General features: G+C 44.5%; 1 protein-coding gene across 1 annotated transcript in view; it reads left to right on the top strand.

Annotated features, from left to right (window-relative positions):
* PDLIM4 (PDZ and LIM domain 4) overlaps nucleotides 1-21,656 on the top strand; it is a 93,890-nt gene that overhangs the window by 30,158 nt on the left and 42,076 nt on the right. The window contains exon 3 of the mRNA XM_006261135.4: nucleotides 10,021-10,105. Within this exon, the coding sequence (XP_006261197.1) occupies nucleotides 10,021-10,105 (85 nt within the window). The remainder of the gene's footprint in view (nucleotides 1-10,020; nucleotides 10,106-21,656) is intronic.

Raw genomic sequence — 21,656 nt, 5'->3', positions numbered from 1 at the left:
CAGCACAGGCACCATAGGTTTCCTTGTGCTGCCCAGCTTCTGCATGTCACCTGTCTTTTGACGGAAGGAACTCAAGGTGTAAATGGTGTTTTAGCCATGTGAGGTGTACCTCTAGCTGACTGTGGATAAACTGCAAAAAATTCTCTCTTCTCTTAATTTAACATTAGAGCAAGAGAGGCAACCTTTTTGGCAGCATGCTACAAATTCGCCCCGTACTCTCATCAAGTGCCGCTCAGAGCCCTTTCCCTTGCCCAAGCTGCTGCTCAGCTTTCTGCGTCCTGCCCTGTGCTCCCTTCCTTACCTGCCACTATACTGCCCATCCTCTTTGCTGCAGCCTGCCACGTTCCACGCACAGGCTGCCCATGCCACTTGTTGGCCATGCCAGCATTAAAGCATTGTTGGTTATGATAGGTTACATAAGTGGTAGTTTATTTTTATTTTTTTCTGTTCCCCAGTGGGATGACTGCATAAACACTCCCTGCACAAATACAAGCACATGTGTAACTTTGAAATGTACTGAAACTCAGAAATTCAATAGCACGAATGCTCACACCAGCAAAACTGGAATTTAAGTGACTTCATGGAAAGTAAACATGAAGGGAGTGTGCATAGAGCCAATGTAAAAAGGTACAGAAATTTGAGTGAAGAGTCACAGAATCCCCTTTGCAGGTGTTGCCCAGCTATACTCCTGCCTGAAAGAGCAGCCAAAGCTACCAGGATTTTAAATGTCCTCATATGAGTAATATGAGCTGGTTAAATCAAGTTGTCAAAGTGTGGTTTCTGTTCAAGTTATTAGTTAGTTCTCATAGCACTGCGCTTGTGTTACACATACACACCTTCATGGTCAGCGAGCGCCAAATTATTTACACTGGAGGACAAATACTGTGACTGATGTAATAAGATTTTGTCTTCAGTATTTGGCGGGGGGGGGGGGGAGTTTCTTTCTCTCTCTCTCTTTTAAATGAAACTCAAGGTGCAGTCTGAATATTTTCCTCCCTTGTTATGGCTAGCAAAAGATGCATTTTATAGTATCAAACTAAGTTCTCTGCTTCCTTTCTGCAATGGGCATAATTCACTTAAAATCGTAGCAATGTATCTGTCAGAGCAGAGAACCAAATACTGAGATATTTAAAATGAGATAGTCAAAGCTTCCTCGAGGATTTTGATATGTAGTTTGCATTAATTGTAATGGGATTTCAGATCGCGTAGTCTTAGACTCTTTCCTGAGCATCACCGTGCCCGTCAGCCATTTGTGAAAGTCAATGGCTCTTCGAGCAAAAAAACCCACACTCACACCACTTATCCAGGCAACATAGCTGCCGTCCACGTTTTCCAGACATAGTGACCTCTGGAGTTGGTTTTTGTGGCAGCTGGCAGTCTGAAAGATTTCTGGCAGCATGATTCTCCTTGAGGTGTGAGCTGTGAGACAGGCCAGGTGTAAGAAGGACAGTAGTGTGGACTAAACGAGACAATAGGAAACCTGGCTGAAATCCCCCTGCCTGAGGCTTGAAAAGCACAGCTGTAAGGAAGCTCTTCTATCTTCGCTGATGAACAGCGTGCTGCTCACCAAAGAGCCCCCGCCCCAGTTTTCAAATGCACGCACCGAAATTAGGTACGTAAATAGGATGCTTTATTCACAGAGGTGCCAAGCAGCTTTCAGTTTGCAAAAAGGAAACAGGAGGGTAGGTACCTGGAGAACTGGGCCATTTAATGAGTCAGGCTAATATTTAAGAGCGTTCTTCCGCAGGACTGTGAGTCCCTTCCCTCGACTCTGATGGGTTGTTGTGGTTTGAGGGTGCCAGCTGGACAAAACTGATTCTAGTTTGATATTCCTGTAACCAGCTGGTGCAGTTGTGCTGAAGCAGTAGCTAGTAGGGCTGTGTGAAACAGCAGCGTTCTGCTTCGACATCCGTTTCAACGGAGCAGTGTTTCGTCTCGAGTTTTGTTTCGATTAAAAAAACACTGTTCCGTTCCGATTTGTTGAAACGGTTTCACTGTTTTGACGTTTCGATGGGGCTGGAGAAGGGAACTCAGCCCAGCTCCATTCTCCTCCCCAGCACTAGGATCAGGCTGGGGAAGGGAACTCATTTTGTTCTGAGGCTGTCTCGAAGCCCTTCATTTCGATTTCGCTGTTTCGAGTTCGAAATCAGTCGAAACGAAACAGCCAGTGACATTTCGCACTGCCCCATTAGATAGGAGGTGCTGCTAGCAAAACATCTGGGACAGTTAGTTGTAAATGCCGAAGCCAGGACCAGGTAACGCTCTGGGAATTTTGTTTTCCAAGTGTCAGTCTCCAAAGAAATGAAGCTTGCTTTCCTTTCATAAACCTGGCAATGGATTCCACAGCGGTGTAATAATTACAGACTTCAAAGACCACTGTCAGTCAGGATGCTCCTTTTTCAAGCCCATAGATGTGTGCATACCGATGCACACTCACAATACCCTGTGTGAGGGCTCATAGGCATTTGGCAGGGAGCCCCGTACTTTACAGTGCACCTCAGGCATGCAGGTATAAAACATAACCACACACCTTGTCATGTCACCGCTTATCCATTGCCTTGTCTGTTCTAAATCCTTTCTGAAAGACGGGCTTCTCCCTCCTTTTCAGTACTAACATCCCTTGTGGTTATACTGCAGCTACTATTACTACAAAAGAGCTGTTGTTTCTAACCCAAAATAAAAGCAATTATAAAATGAGCTTGGAGCCCTACCTGGCTGAAACCTCTGCTGGAGAACAGAGCTGTGAGTAAGTCGAGCCCAGCAGAAGAGCACTGATGGGTACATAAGGCTTCAGTGCAAATGTACTTAAGGCCTGACACGGCTCCCACCGATGTCTGCTGACGTGGTGCAAGTGGTCGGACCCTAAGTACATTTGCACGGAAGCAAAAGTAGACATCAGTGGCAGCAGGACTTGGCACGCTTGTGCCTGTCCCTGCCTTGATGGGTCAGAAAGGGGAGAGGGGCCAAGGAGTCTTCTATGGTACCTGTGCTAGCTTGTGCATAAGGCTCATGCAAGCTTGTGTATAGGAAGCAAGTGAGTGCTGTTCCCTCTTGGGGAGGGGGGGAGGATATAATGCCCCTACTCCCTGTACTCGGTGGCATGGCAGGCAGCCTGAGGAGTGCACGTGCCACCCTTTTTCAAGAGTTGGGTGCTGGGGAGAAAGCGTAGTATCCACAAGCTAGGTCTCCCCTATACAGTGCTTTCTGGAGCTGGAGCTGACCTGGGTGGGTGCAGGGTTGCACAGCATATGTATAATCTCAACTGTGCCTTTATCAAGGGACTGGACCACGCTCCTGCTGGAGACTTGTTCACTATGAAGAAACTGGAGATGGGAAAAACTCCTGATGGCTTCAGTTAGAGTAGAGCTGTGTCTTTGTCTGTGTGGGGCCATTTCAGACACCAGTGCTGGAGAAAACAAAGTCATACAGTAGCCCATTTGTTCAGAATGAAGCAGAGGAAAATCTTCATCAGGCTCCGAATGAAGCCAGCTTATGTAACCGATTCCCACACGGTTCCTGATGTAATGCATTCCTGTGTAAGGGGGCAGACACTAGGGTCACAGTTACTGGCTTTCAGATCAGAGGGCAGGAGTTCAAGTGGGCTTAGGAGGACTGGCTAGAACCAGTGCATCTTCTGGTTTACGTGGGAAAAAGTAAGTGATGGTACAAATGAAGACTTAGCAGAACAATTTAGGATGACTTGCCCTATAAATCAGTTAGCATGCTTCAGTGTCATCCGTACTTATCCTGTTAAAATTGGAGCCAAGGTAGCATAGTATGTGCCTCATTCATCATCATGATATGTCCAGAAGAGAGTCACATGGCAGGTTTATGGCAGCTGCTTGAAGGTATATATTTTTTTTATTATTAACCCTGCTACATGCAATGAATTATTGCTTACAGAAACACTACACTGAGAATCTGCTCTTTAAACACAAAATTTACACGTCTGACTGGAGGCCAAAGATTTCAATTTAAAAAAAAAATGTAAACAAATGATAAAGATCATCCCATGGTAAATCTTTCCTACATTCATTTATTTGTAATGGAAGCTGTTTCAAAGGTATGCAGGAAGAGGACCATCAAACTGGGAAGGGATGCACTTACTCTCTCCTCCCTCTGAGATATGTACTATATGTGCACTCTGATAGCACATATAGTACAAAGAAGCAGGGTAAATTTAGTTTTGAAGCTTACTAACATCAACTCTGCCACAACTTCACACTTCTTTCCCTGGCTAGATTGTTCTATGGGTAAAAAATATTGGATTTGTGCTGCTGAATGCACAGTGCCAGAGCCTACAAAGTGCTGAGCAATCCTGTGCTCAACCAGGAAAAGTGGGTTGAAGTTACCAGGCGTAAAAGCTTGCAACCAGAATGCAAAACACGGATGTGCACAAGTGGCCAACTTTTGCAAGTTGGGTGCATACCAAGATTCGGGAAAAGGAATATGTTTGCTGTAAAAACAAATTATTGATTGTAGCTACCTTGACTAAAAATGTCCCAGATTTAGCTGGAAAAGGGTGACCTAGATTTCTCTTGGCCTTCCAACTCCAAATGTTACTAGTTTTTCATCACTGATGTATATTTTTAACCCAAACTCTGGTTTCTGAAGTTCTTCCTAGCCAAAATATATCCTGGGAATGATCACTTGGCCATGTAATCACATTTTTGTTTGTTTGCATTTCCATAGTGCCTAGAAACCACAGTTGTGGACAAATGCATCATTGGGGTTGGGTGCTGTTCAAGCATGGAACAAAAAGGCAGTCCCTGTCCTAGAAAATGTAGATCTAAGCATACGACAAGAGACAACTGATGGTGACAGAGAGGGGAACGCAAGGAGACTGTGCCAGTCAGCACAACTTTTTACTTGTGAGCAGATCAGATCAGATTAGGTATGATTTGCTTAAGAGAGAATAACATGGAATTTCATCACTTCATTTATAGTGACTTCTAGATTTGTAACCAAATTCTGCCCTTGCATTGAACTCCCATAGGTATTCACCACAGTCCTGTGCCAAAAGCCCAACCATACTTGCCTTTCTCAGCCTTACAAAGACAGACGTTCACTCTTATGCTGTGGGCCTGTACAAGGCCTATGCACCCTTTGTGTTTCACAGAAAACTGTTTGGGGAGTTTGAGGTACACAGGCCTTGTGCTGGGTCTCTGCACGGGGATGAATTGTACCCCAAAAGAATAGGCACTGTGTGTTTATAAGAGGAAAATGGCCCTCCTGAAATTTTATCCCTAAAACACTTCAGACCTTAACATTGTCATGTCCTTTTGCAGGTTGCCATGTCAATACTATTAAGCTTAATGAGACTTCCTTGACAGGAAGCTCATATGTACGTTTGCAGCAATATTGCTGGGATATGGGAAATATTACAATATATGATGGTCCCAAGTTTCCAGTAAACGCACAACTGGAAAAGTGAATCACAGCTTTCCCTCTGGACTCCTCCTGGATTAATCAAGCAAACAATATCTGCACAGAGCCCAGAAGGCAGGGGACTAGACTAACCAGAAGGAAGGAGGACGCGCCACAGCTGGATCCCCACAGCTGGATCAGCTGCTCAGAACGTGCCATGGAGGAGGCAGATTACAGCCCCAGTTCAGTGAAGTGCTTAAGCGATGCTTAACTTGAAACACCCACCCGCATGCTGTTAATAAACGAGGCTGAGCTTAAGCACGTTCAATTTTGAGCATCTTAACAGCTTAAGTGTTTTGTTGAAGTGAAGCATTTAAATTTAACCAATCCAATTTCTACTCATTAGGATTCATGGCGAATGTTCATTACACTGTCTCCTGTTCCCATTTGTTCCAGTTCCCCTCCGTGTCAGTCTGGCGGTGTGATGTTTTAACTCCATTGCTGGATAAGTGCTAGTCTTAAACAGATTCCAAGAGGAAATTATCCCATGGAGTTATGAACACTACTTCGTAGCCACCAGAGGTTTCAGCCTAGCTTCTTACAGGCTGTATCACAGAATAAAACCTACCATCTCCGTTCCAACTCTATTTGTAGACTCATTACAAATACATGGTCTTCAATACTGAACTATTCTCTCATCTCCAGAGGTGATGGATCAGTCATGGGTTAGCCATTAGCAAAGACATGGCTATGTTGGAAGTTTTAGCAGCCGTGGACTATAGTCACACCTCTTGGGTTGCTAGGTGGGACTGTGGTGTCCAAGGCTGTCAGTTATCCTTCCAAATGCTAAATTATAGTTGATAAGGGGGTGGCAGAATCAGAAACACAATAAGATCCAGGAATTCCTATGATTTTTTTTTTTTTTTTTTAGAGCAATTCTACGAATGAAGAGAACAAGACTTTCAGATTATTACCAGATGAAAAACCTTTCAGTAAAATATGCCTCCACATGCAAGCAATTTTTCTAAAATGACATTAAGAATCTCCTGGAAAAAAAGAACCTAAGGCAGGATACAAGGTGTCTGTGGTTTCTGTTAGCTTTTTAATTATGTCTCCGTAATGGGTTGGTTCTCACAACCACTGGGTAAATGAATGGCGGTAAAGGATTGCTAGTTATTTTCTTGGTATTGTCACAGCAGACACAAAATTGCAGCGGAGCTTTGTTGATATAAGGTAATGATTTCCACATCGCTGACTCTAATTCCTTACAACATAATACAACACATCTGAGAACACTTTGCTTGTCCTTGAGCCATAAATTTAACTGCTTATTAGAAACAGTCAAGCACGAGGGCTCATCTGTCACCTACTACATGAGCAAGGTCTGATTTTCATTACATAGATTCCCAGGGCTCAATTGTGCCCTAGGGCACGGCCCTGCTTTCAGGGTGGTGTGGAGCTGCACTGACCCAGCGCTTCCTCCTTGGGCGCTGCTCAGTGCAGCTCACGTCTTTCTGCTTTCCTGGTTTCGCTCCAAGGACATCGATCTCCTCTCTCCGGGGTTCTCTGTAGGCACAGATCAAGCTGCTCTTGCACTATCTAGTCTTGTCCCATCCACAGACTGTGCAAATGGGAAGAAGGCTCCATTCACTATGCGCACGAAGTCCAGCAAGGCACAGTTCAGCTGCCAAGGAAAAACTAAATATCCTGGCATGGCACACTTCTGTGGGGGTCCTGGGCAGGAAATCCCACTCTTCCAAATGAAAAACAAGGGAGAAACAATCCAGATCAATCGTCTCTATTCTGCAGTGCTCCCTTGCAGGCATCCTGAGGCTGAGTCCTGATTTCTGTCATGCTGGTGTCAGTGCAGAGCAGTTCAACCGAAAACAGTGCATCTGAGATGAGATCTTGTCTCTGTATGGACCCTTTTAGACAGTGCCTTGGTGGCAATAGAAAAGCCCCTCAAGGGTCCAGTCCTGTTCCTACTTAAACCATTTTTTATTGAGAGGCAGAAATGTGGAGAAGTTTTTTGATTTTATTTTTTTGCAAAAAGCTCTCTCTCTATGTCAGATTCCAAGTTGGAGCCCAGGGACTACATTCCAACCATATCTTTCAGGATGCATCTATAAAGAAATATTGAATAGTTTTGGAAAATGTAATCCCTGTTTTCCTGGTACAGGCAACATGAGCTCTTTTTGGAGACCTGAGTGATTGCACTCCGAAGTGTGGGCAAACAGCAATGGCTGTATTCCTTAGGTAACGTGAGGCAGACAGAATTTATTATTTTTATCACTTTATCTTTTGAAGTTGGAGCTCCTTTATGAATCCTTCCTCTTTTGTTGGCTGGCAAATTGAAGTCTTCAGGGATTCTTTTAAATCTGCATTTGGCATGCAGTTGTCAAAGCAGATCAGAACAAGAATGTCATAACTGTCTGATTCTCAGCTACAGCGTGACATCAAACCAATTCAATGCAATGGAAACCCCTGCCAAAGCCATTAGAAGTTTTCATCATTCTGATGCCTCAAATTCCCTGAAATTTCATCTGAAATTCCCAAATGCATAGCAGTCAATTTAAGCTTGAATCAAGCTTGGAGTGGTGAGAATGTTAGGACTCCTGGGAGATTCATTTTTCTGTGAAAAAAGAAACAAGCAATAAAATATTTCTGGGACATGTGGGGTCTCCTTCCCAGAATGGAGTTGTCATGAGAGTTAATCAGAATAAAATATTAATCTGTAAAAATAACAAGCCTATCTCTGTTGCAAATTCATAAGCTTATCATAGACAGCAGAAGTGACATGGAAAAATGAAAGCATCAAGATTGTTAGCCTGTTAAAAGTCAGTAGTACTATTTCCATTGATTTTAATAGGCTTTGGGTCAGGCAGATGATTTCTAAGTGGACTGTCAGGAAAAATACAGAATGTAGGTAAAACATTTGAGCCAGAGATTTCTGGGTTAAAACTGCATTTCTTGTTTTCCAAACTCAGGCGCTGCAGATAATTAAACCAAATTCAGCTGTGGTATGTGGCAAATCAAGGCCGGAGTCCAGCAAAGGGATTCTTGGCTGCAACAAATAAGCTACACCTATTTGGAATAAGGAAACTTCTCATATTTTCCAAAAATGATGTGCACATGGCTTCTGAGGTTAAACAGAAAGTTCTGTGTTATGTGCATACAGTTCTTGGTTCTTTCTTTTCCACAAAGAAGATGAGGGAGACAGTGGAGGTTCCCTCCGGTTTAAAAATGACTGGAACTTACCATCCTCTCCTGAGTTCACTTGTTCAGCAAATTTTTGCAGGCCAAGGACATTGCCCCCATTCCAACTTTGAACTCTGGTGACACCCCCTCCAAGTGGGGAAGGGCTGCAGTTACTAGAGCAGCTCCAAGTTTGCTTTCATTTATGCCAGTGTCTAAACCAGAGTATGATGACCTCAGGATTAGGGCTGTACAAAGCTCTGAGAAACTAGCCATGTGGCTTTCAAGGGTCTCAACTTGTCCTGGGTTTTTAGCATACTGTTATACTCTTGGAGGGTAGGTGCTAATTGAATACAAAGGATGCCATTTCATATATGCATTTACTTTCCATTTTAAGAGTGGCATGCAGATAAGGATGTATTTTTAAATGCTTTGTCTACATGTTTACAAAAGGTGAAGTGATCTGGCCTTGTTCTAATGTTAAATGTTCCTATAACTAATACCCTAAACTGCCACGAACTATGTTAGAAGTATCTACTATAGGCTTCTGGGACATTACAGGGATGGGGATCATGTAAGTATCTTTGTAGACACAAATCCTGTTTTTAATCATGAGATAAAATGGAAAATAATAGTGTTCATGTCTTTCAGCAATTCAGTTGTCCTGAGATGACCAGGGGCTAGATGTTTAAAAACAACTTTGGCTCCTCAGTTAAATCAAAGTAACATGCCTAGCTTGTCTTAAGCCACCCAAGGGTATCATATGGCTAGTATCATGCCTCACCTTTGACTCCCTACCCAAAATGAATTGGTGGTCTTTGGTGCTACCCAGAGCAAGGCTTAAACTCTCCACTCTAGAGCCGTAAGGCAGATACCTTAACTGCTGTGCCACTGCACTTCTGAATTGGCTGTTTTTGATAATTGTACCCCAGACATGACAGTGCTTCCACTCCAGAAGGGGCTCCCCTTGTTGTCAGAAATGCCTTGAGCACACGGACTAGACCTGGTGAATGCCCCTTCCATCCTGCATTTTAGAGCGAAAACCAGGGGTTTTGTTAAGATAGGGAACTAACTGGAAAGCAGGTCCTACGTGCCCAGTACACTGAGCTGAACAGAAATGTGTCAGTGATCTAATCCCATCTGTACATTGGGACACCTCCATGGAAAAAGCATCCATGGAAAAAATCTTTGAGCAGTGGTATTAGCCTGCTCCAGTGTTCTTGCTTGGCAGGACTAAAGATAACATTTGTGCATAGAAATTGCATCATGCTATCGTCTTTTAACAGGCCCAGAGAATGTTTAAAGGACCACGACTTAAGTTCAGAGAATGGCTCAAGGTGCTTGGCTGAATGTTGCTCACAAATGCTGGCTGTGCTTCTGAACAGCATTCACTTACCTCCAGAGATGCCCATTCTTCATGGACCCTCCGTTCTGATTTTCTTTCATTCTCTGTTGCAGAGCTGAAGCCAAGGCCTGGTCCCCCACCCTTCTAGAAGATGGAAAAGCACAAGCTTACAGGGTCAACGTAGAGGCTGAACCACAGGTATGGGAACGATGACACTTTGCAGACACTTCCTCTTGGCTAATTCATTGAAAAAGGAACAAGCCACCTAGCCACAAGATGACCGATGCAGGGGAAACACTCGTGCCTGCAGAGATCTTCTTCTATTGATTTAAATGGGTTAAATGGTTGTGTGTTGTATTTAACAGGAACATTGTCAGTCAGCTTTTTCTTTGTACATTTCTGAAAAGGAGATTTCCTTACTACATCTCTCCAGCTCTTTGCAAATCTTTTTTTCTGGGGTTCACTCCACATGCTTCTCTCTTCACTCCCATCACAGATCACAGCATCAGCATCTTTTTTTCCTTCTTTTCCTTTTCCTTTCTTTTCTTTTTCTTTTTCCTGTCTTTTCCTTCTCTTCTCCAGAATCTGTCCCTAGCAGCAGGTGTTGTATTTCATCTAACTTACCTCACCAGTATTTCCTTCTACTCCCTTGCTTACCCGTGCACCCAGTTACCCACAGCCCCTCACACTGTGATGCTTAATAACTGAAGAACCGTTACAAAAGGCCTGTTTTCTCCAGGCAGTGTCCTTCAGAGAAATGGATGGGACCCTAGCATCAGTGCTGTTCTTTGAAACTGTATGATCTCCATCTTTTAGATCAGTATCAGACTTAAAGTTTTCCTAATTAGTTTGAAGGACCTCTGGTTTCCTCCAGGCAGCTAGGAAATAGAGGAGGAACAGGGACCTGTGACCTTGAGGCCTTCTGGCTGCCACTGCAAAAGTGGGCAGCAGTGCTCTCCTTGTCTGCTTTCTGTTGCCATTTGTACACGCCACAAAATTGGCCTTTACAGCGGCTTAACGCCCCCTTTTTGCACCGCTTTACTGGTGCAGCTGTTTGCACATGTTGACAGCATAATACGTTTTAATGACACTGCTGTTCGAACGTGTTGACGGCGTAATGCGCGTTAAATGACTTTGGGAAGCAGTAAAATAAAACATCTCCGAGGTGGTTTAGTTTGCCGTGGAGGGAAGCACCGGGTCCCGTGCAGCTCGGGGGCTGTGCAGGCAGCCCAGTGGCATCTTATGCGGGCAAACTCCACTGAAGGGGGGGAAAAAAGCATCAAGCCCAATCGTTTTGCTTTTTCTCTCCCTGGAGCCTGCCTGCCTGAGCTGCACGGGGGCCCGGTGCTTCCCTCCACAGCTGCGGGGCCCTCCGGGACTGCTCAGGCCGGGCGCTTGCGGGCGGGTGCCGCCTGGGGGGCACCGGCGCGGAGGGAAGCACCAGCCCCCCCACAGCTCAGGGACCGCTCGGCATGCTAGCAGCTCACCCTCCCCTCCCAGCCACCGGACAGGCAGGTGAGGATCAGGCCTGACCCTTGCTTACACACCATGGGGGTTTACTTCGCCCTAAATTGAAGCGTTGCTTTTAAAGACCCACTGCTTCAACTTGGGGAGAATTCAACTGAAGTAAGCCCCTGTGGCGTGTTGGCTGGGATTGGAGGTGGGCTGCTGGTCCACTGGTCAGGTCTTTCTCACAGCACGAGGGAAGCGACATGACTGCTGCCAGCTTTCGCAGGGACCCGCAAGGTGATGAATAGCAGCAGTGAAAGCTGACAAGGCGTTGGCCAGTTCTCACCCTGCTGCAACTTGGCAAAGTCCTGAGCAACAGTCACGGAGACGCTGCCTGCAACCTTAGGAAGACAAAAGTATGTCAGTTTATATTACATTCCTGCTTGGACGTTTATCTGTGTTACACGTCAGACTGGTACCCTCTGCAGAAGCATTTAGCATATTAACCCAAGAATATTTTGGCTGGCTGTGCTGACACTGAGTTTCTAGATTTGTTTGGGCCATTTCTTTCTTCGTTAAGGATTGCTGCTTCAACATTTTCCCTGTGGAATTTTCATGAGATCTTTTGCTTTTCTCCCGTGTTAATAAAGTACCGAGTGACCAGGGTTTTCCCTTATCGGCGCCTGGCCCCATAGGAAATCCAGCCTAGGGCTAAATAAAAGTAAATACAAGATGTGGAGCAGTCGTGATAACAACTGAAATTGCAGACTTTTCATTAGTGGAGAATGGGAAAATATCATTACGATTGACAGCAGAAAAGTTCAAAAGCAGTACATGCAGCATATGGGAGAACTCAAGTGGGGCTGTAAGAAAACAGTTGTTAGCTGTAGAGAGAAATAATGTCTAGGTTCATACCTTGGACACTGTCACACTGATACTTTTTAGACTGTTGCAGACACAAGGTGATCTGCGCACCATGGCTTTGTATTCTGGTAATGTTTGATTAATGAAAGCAGTTTATTCTGACAGATTTTTGACAGACTTTGATGTGTCCAAAACTGTGTATATATGTTAAATTAGGAACAAATGTTCTGCAGTTTGACTGCCAGATTCAACAAATCTGAGGTTTAATGTACATTGGATTTGAATCTTCCTATTAATATATGTTACATATGGTCTCTTTAAAAAACGGGACACAGTTACATGAAGCAGAATCAGGTGGACTTGGAATCTGTTATAGATTCGTGTTTTTCTGAAACAAAGCATACCTCAAATGTGTCTAAACCAGCAACCTGTAAAGTAAACTAAAAGTATAGGAACAATTTTTGGCAGCAAATTGTAATGAGTGTATACAAAAGAAAAAATATCTAATGAGGCCATATACCATTTCCCTTCCACCATCTCATCTCAGCATGTCTTTGGACTAAATTCCCTCTTTTGAAAAGCAGTAGGTGATTGCTGTGAGATTTCCCCTGATTCAGACCTAACTGAGTCCACAGAATTAGTGAGTGTCTTTGTCATCAAAGCCTCTGCTCGGAGCTAGGACCACTGAGAGGTTCTCGTTAGTGCGAGGGTGTCACTGTGGAGGGTGCTGTGGGGACGCGTGGGTTGACAATGTCCTTTCCCGAGGAGCCCGCAGTCTAGGAATTGGTCTCATTTTTATTGTTTGGCTCCTTCCACTCATATGTTCCTACAGATACACAGAATTGAGCCCTTTGAACATGCCAGCCATTGTCTTCATCTTTGAACTTTCTGTGATGTACAGTTTCATGACTGGGCTGTCAGGACTGGCCACTGGAAGACAGATACTGTCACTACAAGACCCCCCCCCCCCCCAAGACCTCCCCCACAGTTCCCAGGGGAGTTGAGGATTATAGAGCCTTCAGGAGGGCTACTTTGATCAGCAGGGAAAGGGTCCATATGCCCTGAGGTTATTTCTGGGTCATGTGAAATGAAACCCCTTAGTAAAGGGGCATTAATAAACTTGAAAAAGAAGAAAGGCCCATTGTAAAGTAGTAATTTGGCTCAAAATGTATAGCCTGTAGGTGCACTTTCTAGCATCTTGGGGAAAAAACAGTCTGCTTTGAATAGAGCCATCCTTCTCTAATCCTAAATCACAGGAACAGATTTGGAGCCATTCTTAAAAAAGACCTCAAGCTTTTGCCCCAAATGCTTTCCAGCAATGTGGAGCACATGTGTTTCCTTCCTACAAAGTTTTATAGTGTTAGGGAGAGACACCTTGGAAGCTTTTTCACTTTTGCCTGTACCAATGATTATCTAGCAAAAAGTTTATTTAAAGAAGAAAATGGAGACAGGGAGAAAAGCTAACAATTTCCCAGAATTTTATCTACTATGTGTTTATAATGTCGCTAGTCCCCTTATATGTTGGACACAGCCAAAAGCAGAAAATCTGTTTGATTTCTACTGTTTTGTATTACGACACACAAAGAAATGTGTATTAATACCTTGATTTATTATTTTAGGAGGGTCATTTTGTCCGAAAAGCATCAATTCAAAGTCGTTCTTATATTTTGGAGGGAATTTGAAAGCTATTGCTCAACCAATGAAAAAGTCATACATGTCTCTCCCTTGTAGCTGATAATTCCATTGCTTCTCACCAATATGACGGTTGGGAGGGGTGTGATGAGCTGTACAGTGAGAAACGTAACTGAGAGCTTCCTGGCTTCTAATCCCAGAACTGTGACTTCTAGTTTTATTTGCTCAGCTTGCCAAAGACAACTTATTGCCTTTGGTCTATTTGCTCATGCCTTGTCTCATTTAGGTTTGATTTATCTCAAGAGTTTCCACGCTGGCATCTAACATAGCAACCTATACCAATTAGGAAATGCACCTGGTATTTTGATAAACCTTACCTTTAATAATGAATGTTTACAGAGACTAGCCCATATTGTAACCCCTGGTCCAGATGTGGATCATGTTCAAATGTGGATTTGAACTGAAGGGTTGGCTTCAGGTGTAGGTCTGTAGTAGATCAAGCCAAGTAAACCTAAACAGAGGGAAAGGCCTGAGCCAAATCTAAACCTTGTGCCTTGGTGCCATGTTACATGTACTGTGGTAACTGCCAGAGGCTGCAGCCCTACTGTTGTCTTCAAATCATAGAAAATTAAGGTTGGAAGGGACCTCAGGAGGTCATCTAGTCCAACCCCCTGCTCAAAACAAGACCAGCCCCAACTAGATCATCACAGACAAGGCTTTGTCTAGCCAGATCTTAAAAATCTCCAAGGATGGACATACACAACTTCTCTGGGTAACCTGTTCCAGTGCTTTACTACCCTCTTGGTGAGGCAACTTTTTCCTAGTATCCAACATAACTTCCTTTGCTGCAACTTGAGACTGTTGCTTCTTGTTCTGTCATTTGCCACTGCTGAGAATAGTCTAGCTCAAAGGTGGGCAAAATATGGCCTGCAGGCCAAATCCCTCCACCAAGACATTTTGTCTGGCCATGGCAGGTCCCTGGTCCTGCCCAGCCCAAGTGGCAGGTTGCAGCCCAGGCTGTGGCATGTGGCCAGTTCTGCTGCCTCTGGGCATGCAGTGGGGCTGGGGCGGTGCAGCGGCCAGAGTCTCCATGGGCATGCAGGCAGTGTGCATGACTTGGCGGATGGGATGGGGCCACTGGTAGGTGGGGAACAGCATCTGGGAGTGGGGCGGGCAGGGCTGGGCCCAGGGCTGGGATCGGGATAGTGGGATGGTGACAGCGCAGAGCTGGGGCCCCAGGCAGAGCCAGGAGCCACTGCCTACATGTCCCTGCAATGGGCTCTGGTTCCCTGGGCAGGGACACGTGGGGAGCAGATCGTGGCTCTGCCTTGAGCCCTGGCTCCACGTGGCACCACCCCATGATTCCAATCCTGGCCCTGGTCCTGCTTGTCCCACTTGCAGATGCTGCTCCCTGCCTGCCCCTGGCCCCATCCCAGCCTCCCAGCCACGTGCCCTGCCCATGCAAGTCCCAGCCAATCTCCACGGAGACCCTGGGATCACTGGGTTGTGACAGCACAGGGTCAGGCCCTGAGTCAGAGCTACAATCTGTTCCCCGCAACTTGCCTGGGGCCTTGGCCCCACACTATCACCATCCAGCAATCCCAGCGCTGCCCCTGCCTGCTCGCCTCACTCCAGGATGCTGTTCCATGCCCGCCCACAGCCCCATTCAATCTACCCAGCCGAGCGTGGGGCAGAGCCACGTAGGAAGCTTTGGTGAGCTATTGCGGGGGACAGGGTGGGCAGAGAGACAAGGGATGCTGACTTGGCACGAAGGGTTGGGGGGGAGGTGCTGATCTGGCACAGGGTGGGGGAGGGGAGGTGCTGACCCAGCCCGCAACAGCTCACCAAAATTCCCCAAGTCTGGCCCAAGTAATTGCCCACTCTGATTTAGCCCCATCCTTTTTGTAACCATCTTTCAAGTAGTTGAAGGCTACTATTAAATCCCCCTCAGTCTTCTCTTCTCCAGACTAAATAAGCCCAGTTCCCTCAGCCCATCCTCATTAAGTCATGTCCCCCAGCCCCCTCACCATTTTCACTGCTGTCTGCTGGACTCTCTCCAACTTGTCCACATCCTTTCTGCAGTGGGGGACCCAAACCCAGTACTCCAGATGCGGCCTCACCAGTGCCAAACAGAGGGGAACAATCACTTCCCTTGACCTACTTGCAATACACCTACGAATGCAGCCCTGTATGCCATTAGCCTTCTTGGCAACAAGAGCACACTGTTGTCTCATATCCAGCTTATTGTCACTGTAACCCCCAGGTCCTTTTCTGCAGAGCTGCTGCCCAGCAAGTCAGCCCCCAGCCTGTCCTGGTGCATGGGATTGTCCTGTCCTAAGTGCAGAAATTTGCACTTCTCCTTATTGAACCGCATGAGATTACTTTTGGTCTAATCCTCCAATTTGTCAAGGTCTAGCCATATCCTTCAGCGTATCTACTACTCCCCCCAGCTTGATGTCATCTGCAGACTTGCTGAGGGTGCAATCCATCCCATCCATCTTCCAGGTTGTTGATGAAGATGTTGAACAAAACTGGCCCCAGGACCAACCCCTAGGGCACTGGACTTGCTACTGGCTCCCAACTAGATGTCGAAGCATTGATCACTGCCCACTGAACCAATGATCCAGCCAACTTTCTATCCACCTTGCAGTCCATTCATCCAACCCGTGCTTCCTTAGCTTGCAAGAATGCTGTGGGAGACTGTATCAGTTAAACCAGGACTGGATGCCTTTGCAGAGCATCTGCATTAGTCAAATGCAGGTGTTAAGACTTGATTTAGGAGCAACAGGGTGGAGTTGAATGGCCTGTGACATATGCAGAGTTAGATTCAGCAGTATAGGGAAACAGCTGGGTGCCCTAGGCAAAGAAATGGGAGCAAATGCAAGTGTGCAGCTGCTAGCAGTAGCCACTTTTTTTTGTTCAGCCCCCCACATTGGCTGCTGGGGTGGTTGCCTATAGTCCCGCTAAATTCTCTCACCTCTTCCCAGTTATGCCACTGGTCAGATGAAATGATCTAATCATCCTGTCTGGCTTTAAACTCTCTGAACTGTGCACTAGGCACTATACAAGCATATAGCAGAGGTCACCATCTTATAGGTGCTTATTCCAGTCACATACTAATATCGTTATTTTGTGACGTGTGAATGCTGTGTACCCCAAGGAGACCTTCATTCTTCAGGATTTTGAACTCTAGTCTGGTTTTGCCATTTCTTTGTCCATTCCTTTTTCTTTTTAATAGTGACTATGCATAGCAACTATTTCTCATTCTCTAGCAGACAATGACTGGGGGGTGTGCCAGTGACCTACCAGGGAAGAGAGATTACTTTCCAAAAATTCTCCTGCACTTAATTTCTTGTAGTGCTTGCTCTCTAGTCAAAATACAGCCATATGGTGCTAATAAGAGTAGGATGTTTGTTTTCTTGACCACTTGCAGACTGCCAGAATTGACAGCTTACTGGCACAATAAGAGTTGGAAGCTCATATTTCAGACTCTGATGTTGAATACTGTCCCTGCTAATTGACAGTAGATTCAAATGCCTGGACACGAGGGGAACTGAAGCAAAAACTTCAATTGACATGATCTGTTTCGCATGGCAGGAATTGGAAAGGGAAACTAGGTGGGTAATGCAGCACTGAGTCTTTCTTTGTCTGATCCACAAAACTTTGTCAGTAGAGCTGTGTCAGCTAGAGGTGTGAAAAGTTCAACCCTTCAGCGGGTATGGCTACCTCAGCAAAACCCCACTTTGGATGCACTTCTCCTGAGAGAAGAGGCTGATGCTGGCTCAACAAGATTGGCTCTTGGCTCCAAGAGGTGATGCAATTATGCCAGCGGAGGAAAACTGCTGCTGCTGCCAGCTCCATGTTTCCACCAGTTTGCTCTGCTGACATAACTGTGCCACCCTGGCTATTGTGGCAGCAGCTCCCCAATGTAGTCAAGCCCTGGGCTATCTCTAGTTATCTCAACCAAAGGTTGCTGCCATCTGGTAACTCGTGTAAATTCTGCAAGTAATAGGATATTGGGCAAAATCTCAAAGGATCCACCACGGAATTGATGCTAGCTCAACTGATGCTGCTTAAGGCAATCGGAGGTTAAGGACTGGGAGTGGAGACTGAAGCTTCAGTCCCTAGAGATGGTCAACCTGTTTTTTTCCTATTACTTTCTGCCATATATAGTCAATGGAAAGTGTGTGTCCAAGGCTGCCATTGTGATTTGGTATAAATCTCTTTCTAAATTGTAGGTCAGTTGAAAACCAGATATGGCCTTTCCATAGCAGGGATGAAGCATATTAAAGGGGAAGAGAAACTGCATTGTTCCTCTTCTGTGGATGAGCAGGAGCATATAGATACCATGGTCACAGCCTCATTAGAAATGTCCAGATCAACAGGAGGCATGGCTCTCCATGACTGACCGATGTAAACCTTCGTGAGAACGTGGTCATAAAAATCTTCACTGGCTCTTTAGCTCTTCCCTTTGGGGATGATGTTGGGCTGTTCTCTGTGAGACTGAGTGTATCTGAGGGTGATACACTGTGAAGTGGTGGGGCTGTGGGCTCCTCAGGATGATGCAGAAGGGACAAAGCTCTAGCCCTCTTCCCTCAACCCCTTTTTTCCAGATAGCATATGACACACCAAAGGTTGCATTGTTATCTGATTCTTCCTTTCCTTACTTTTCTGTTGACTTAAAAGTGCTTATAAATATTTATTTTTCTTACATAGACTTTTTCCTGTTTAAAACCTAGCTAAATTTCATAGTTTAATCCCAGCTTTGTTAGATGGGAGGGAATACCAGTATAGGCCTCCAATTAGGGCTTGTCATTGAGTGTATTTGAGGCTTAGACATATGATGTGATAACGTATGTGCTAATACTTTGGAACCTGCTTTTACATGAAAAAATAAAAATGCGTAATCAATTATACCATTTAGATCACAAATGGAAACACTTATTTTAAAAAGAATAAGACATTTTGGTAATATATAGCTAACATTCCTTGTTTTATTGATGGTTTTTGTAATGTAAAATGCCACAAACTGAATTATTCCCATAGTTTTCTGGAACATGACTGGATGAACAATATGTTCCTATTATAAAATATTGATGCAATTTGAAAAAAATTGTAATTTGCACATCGTCTCTATTGCTTTTCAATGTGACTTCAGTACGTTTCCGTCATTAGGCTTTGTCCTACTACGCTAATTTGTGAAGTAGGTGTACCTTCAGAATTTCAGAGAGTTAATCCTGTACAGAAAGTTTCCCAAATCTATGTTCGTAGAACTTGGGGCAGCTTGGGCCAAACTTGATACAATTCCATTAACTTCAGGAAAGTACCATCAGGGATGAATTTTGATCTCAAGCTTTGTCTTTTGGGTGTATAGAATTTCCTTTCTGAAGGTGACCTTCCTTCCTCCCTATATTAATATTTTTTTTAAAAAGAGGATTTGAATGATGGCTGCTTAGAAAAAGCCTTTATAAGAATTGCAGGCTCCTGATTGTTCCAGCCTAACTGAAAGATTCTCATGGCAAAAGAAGAAAAGCTTCTGTTTCACACTTTTTGGGGAAAAAAGGATGAGCTAATGCCCTGGCATAATATTAGATTCCTCATCACATAGGAACTCCTAGCTTCTTGTCTGAGGGCTCATTTAATGGGCGCATCTACACATGTTGCTATGGCGACATTGTTACTGTGCCGTGATTTAGTACTTCCTCGTTGAAGTACTAAATCGCAGCTCGGTAACACCCCATACTGTGCCGTACATGCAGCGCACGGTTATTTCTACAAGCTACTTCGCCGTAGTGACTCACTATACTGGTGGAGTGTGTTGCTATGGTGAAGTAGCTGCTGGTCACGTGTAGACCCCCGCGGACGTTATGTCACCGTAGCGCCGCATGTAGACGCACCTACAGGTAACAGACATGGAGAAGCCAAGTAGCTGCTGTAATTCAGGTCAACCATGAATTTGCGTAGCTTTTCAAGTTCAAATGTTGGGATTTTGGACTCTGATCTATTCAGGGCAGATTTACTAGGAGAAGAAGTTGCATGCAACCTGGTCCAGGTCTTTTAAACGATACGCCGCTAGATCAAGTTGTAAACAAAGGTTCATGTGGTGACCTACCCTGGGTGTGGCCATGTTTTAAAGAAAATTAATTTAGAAAGGTAGCTTCTGAATGCTCAGATTGTATCTGATGAAGTTTTCATACGTATGGATTGTAATCAAAGCACATTAAAGTCCAATGAAAAGATTCATAGTGATTTCAGTTGGCTTATTCCAGTCCTTTACTGGTATTTTGGAATCCAACTCTACCCGCAGCGTTTTTCTCCATAAGTAATTCCATGCAATGGAGTAAATTGCTGTTCACTGTGAACACTCAAAAACAGGTGACTTCCATGGGAGTCCAATTCATGAAGGACATGTAGATGCATGTTCTTAGGACAGCACCCAGTTTAGGTTTGCTTGGGGCCCTTTACTACCCAGACTTAATTCTTGAAAGAGCATAATCTCTGTTACTTAAGTCTTTGACCATATCTGCATTTTTTCAGTAATCCTAATGTGCTTAAGTTATGAAAAAGGCACTGATGCGGTAACAGGATAAAAATTATACTTAAACCTTGCCAACATGGTATTTTATCAGTCATTTTTGACTCAGCTCATCCCATCACAGGCAAATAAGGGCTATAGTAATAGTAATAACCTGCGTTATCCAAAAAAGGGAAACAGCTTGACAGATACTAATCAATATACACAGGCATATTTGAGTATCTATCAATTTAAAATGATATATGTTTATAAATACTAACACTTATTGGCAGTACAAATGTTCTGGGTGGGCAGGTGCAGAGGAGGATATTGTGTTTTGGTTTCAAATTCTTTTACATTCCTGAGACTTAGGAGCACACCTGCAGATCCTGCTGTCCAGAGGGAGGTATAACTATCGTCCCGGGTCATTTTTTATAGCTGTGTACTTCAAATTAATGCATTGCTCTTTGTAGTCCTTTGTTGCAGTTTCTGCATGTTGCTAAGCAACCAGTATGTTAGGTAAACAATTCTAAACACAGTGCAATTCTCCGGTTCCTCCAAAGGGAAAATGTGTATGTGAAAAGTATTGAACATCATCAACTGCTTCTTGTGCAATGCTGAATCATGTGGATGCCTCGCTTTGAACAAAATTTTGCTTATTAGTATGGTCAAAGGCTGATTTGTCCAGAATCCCAAGGGAGAACAGTAACGACCTCTGGGATGGCTGCAGAAGATAAAGACAAAGCTCTTGGAGATGAATAATAGTGCAGTCAGGGTGGCAAGATTTATCAGGGCAATTAGGAATATTCTGTGGGACCTCCCAACCCTCAGACAAAAAGCAAATTAGCGCTTCCACAGTTATAGGAATGGGGGAATCGTGGGGAAGTTGCATGTTGGTAAATTGGAAAAAGAATCACAAGGGATTGTTCTGGGTAGCTAAGCTGGGAATAGTTACAGCAAGGCAATTAGGGCTTCTGGAGACATGTGTTCTTGCTGTGGTTTAGTTGGATGCAATCCACAAGTATTGCTAGGACTTGTTAGCAGGAAGGACTGAAGCATGTATTAGACGTAAGCTGCCTTTTTATGAAATAATAGTCTGCAGGATGGCAAAGGGGAACTTGGGTAGGACAGGGCAGTCTTGGCTTATGTACAGGTTGAAAGCAGCTCCTTGTTGTAAGCTGTGCCCAATGAAATAAATGCCCTCCTGTTTAAATACATGAGCATATGGGTATTCTAATATAATAAATGTCTGACTGTCTGTAACGCTTTGTTTGCACTCTGATTGGTTGT

The sequence above is a fragment of the Alligator mississippiensis genome, chromosome 9, assembly GCF_030867095.1.
Source record: "Alligator mississippiensis isolate rAllMis1 chromosome 9, rAllMis1, whole genome shotgun sequence".
Taxonomy (NCBI): domain Eukaryota; kingdom Metazoa; phylum Chordata; order Crocodylia; family Alligatoridae; genus Alligator; species Alligator mississippiensis.
Note: the sequence above shows the minus strand (reverse complement) of the source record. Positions and strands in the feature narration are given on the sequence as shown.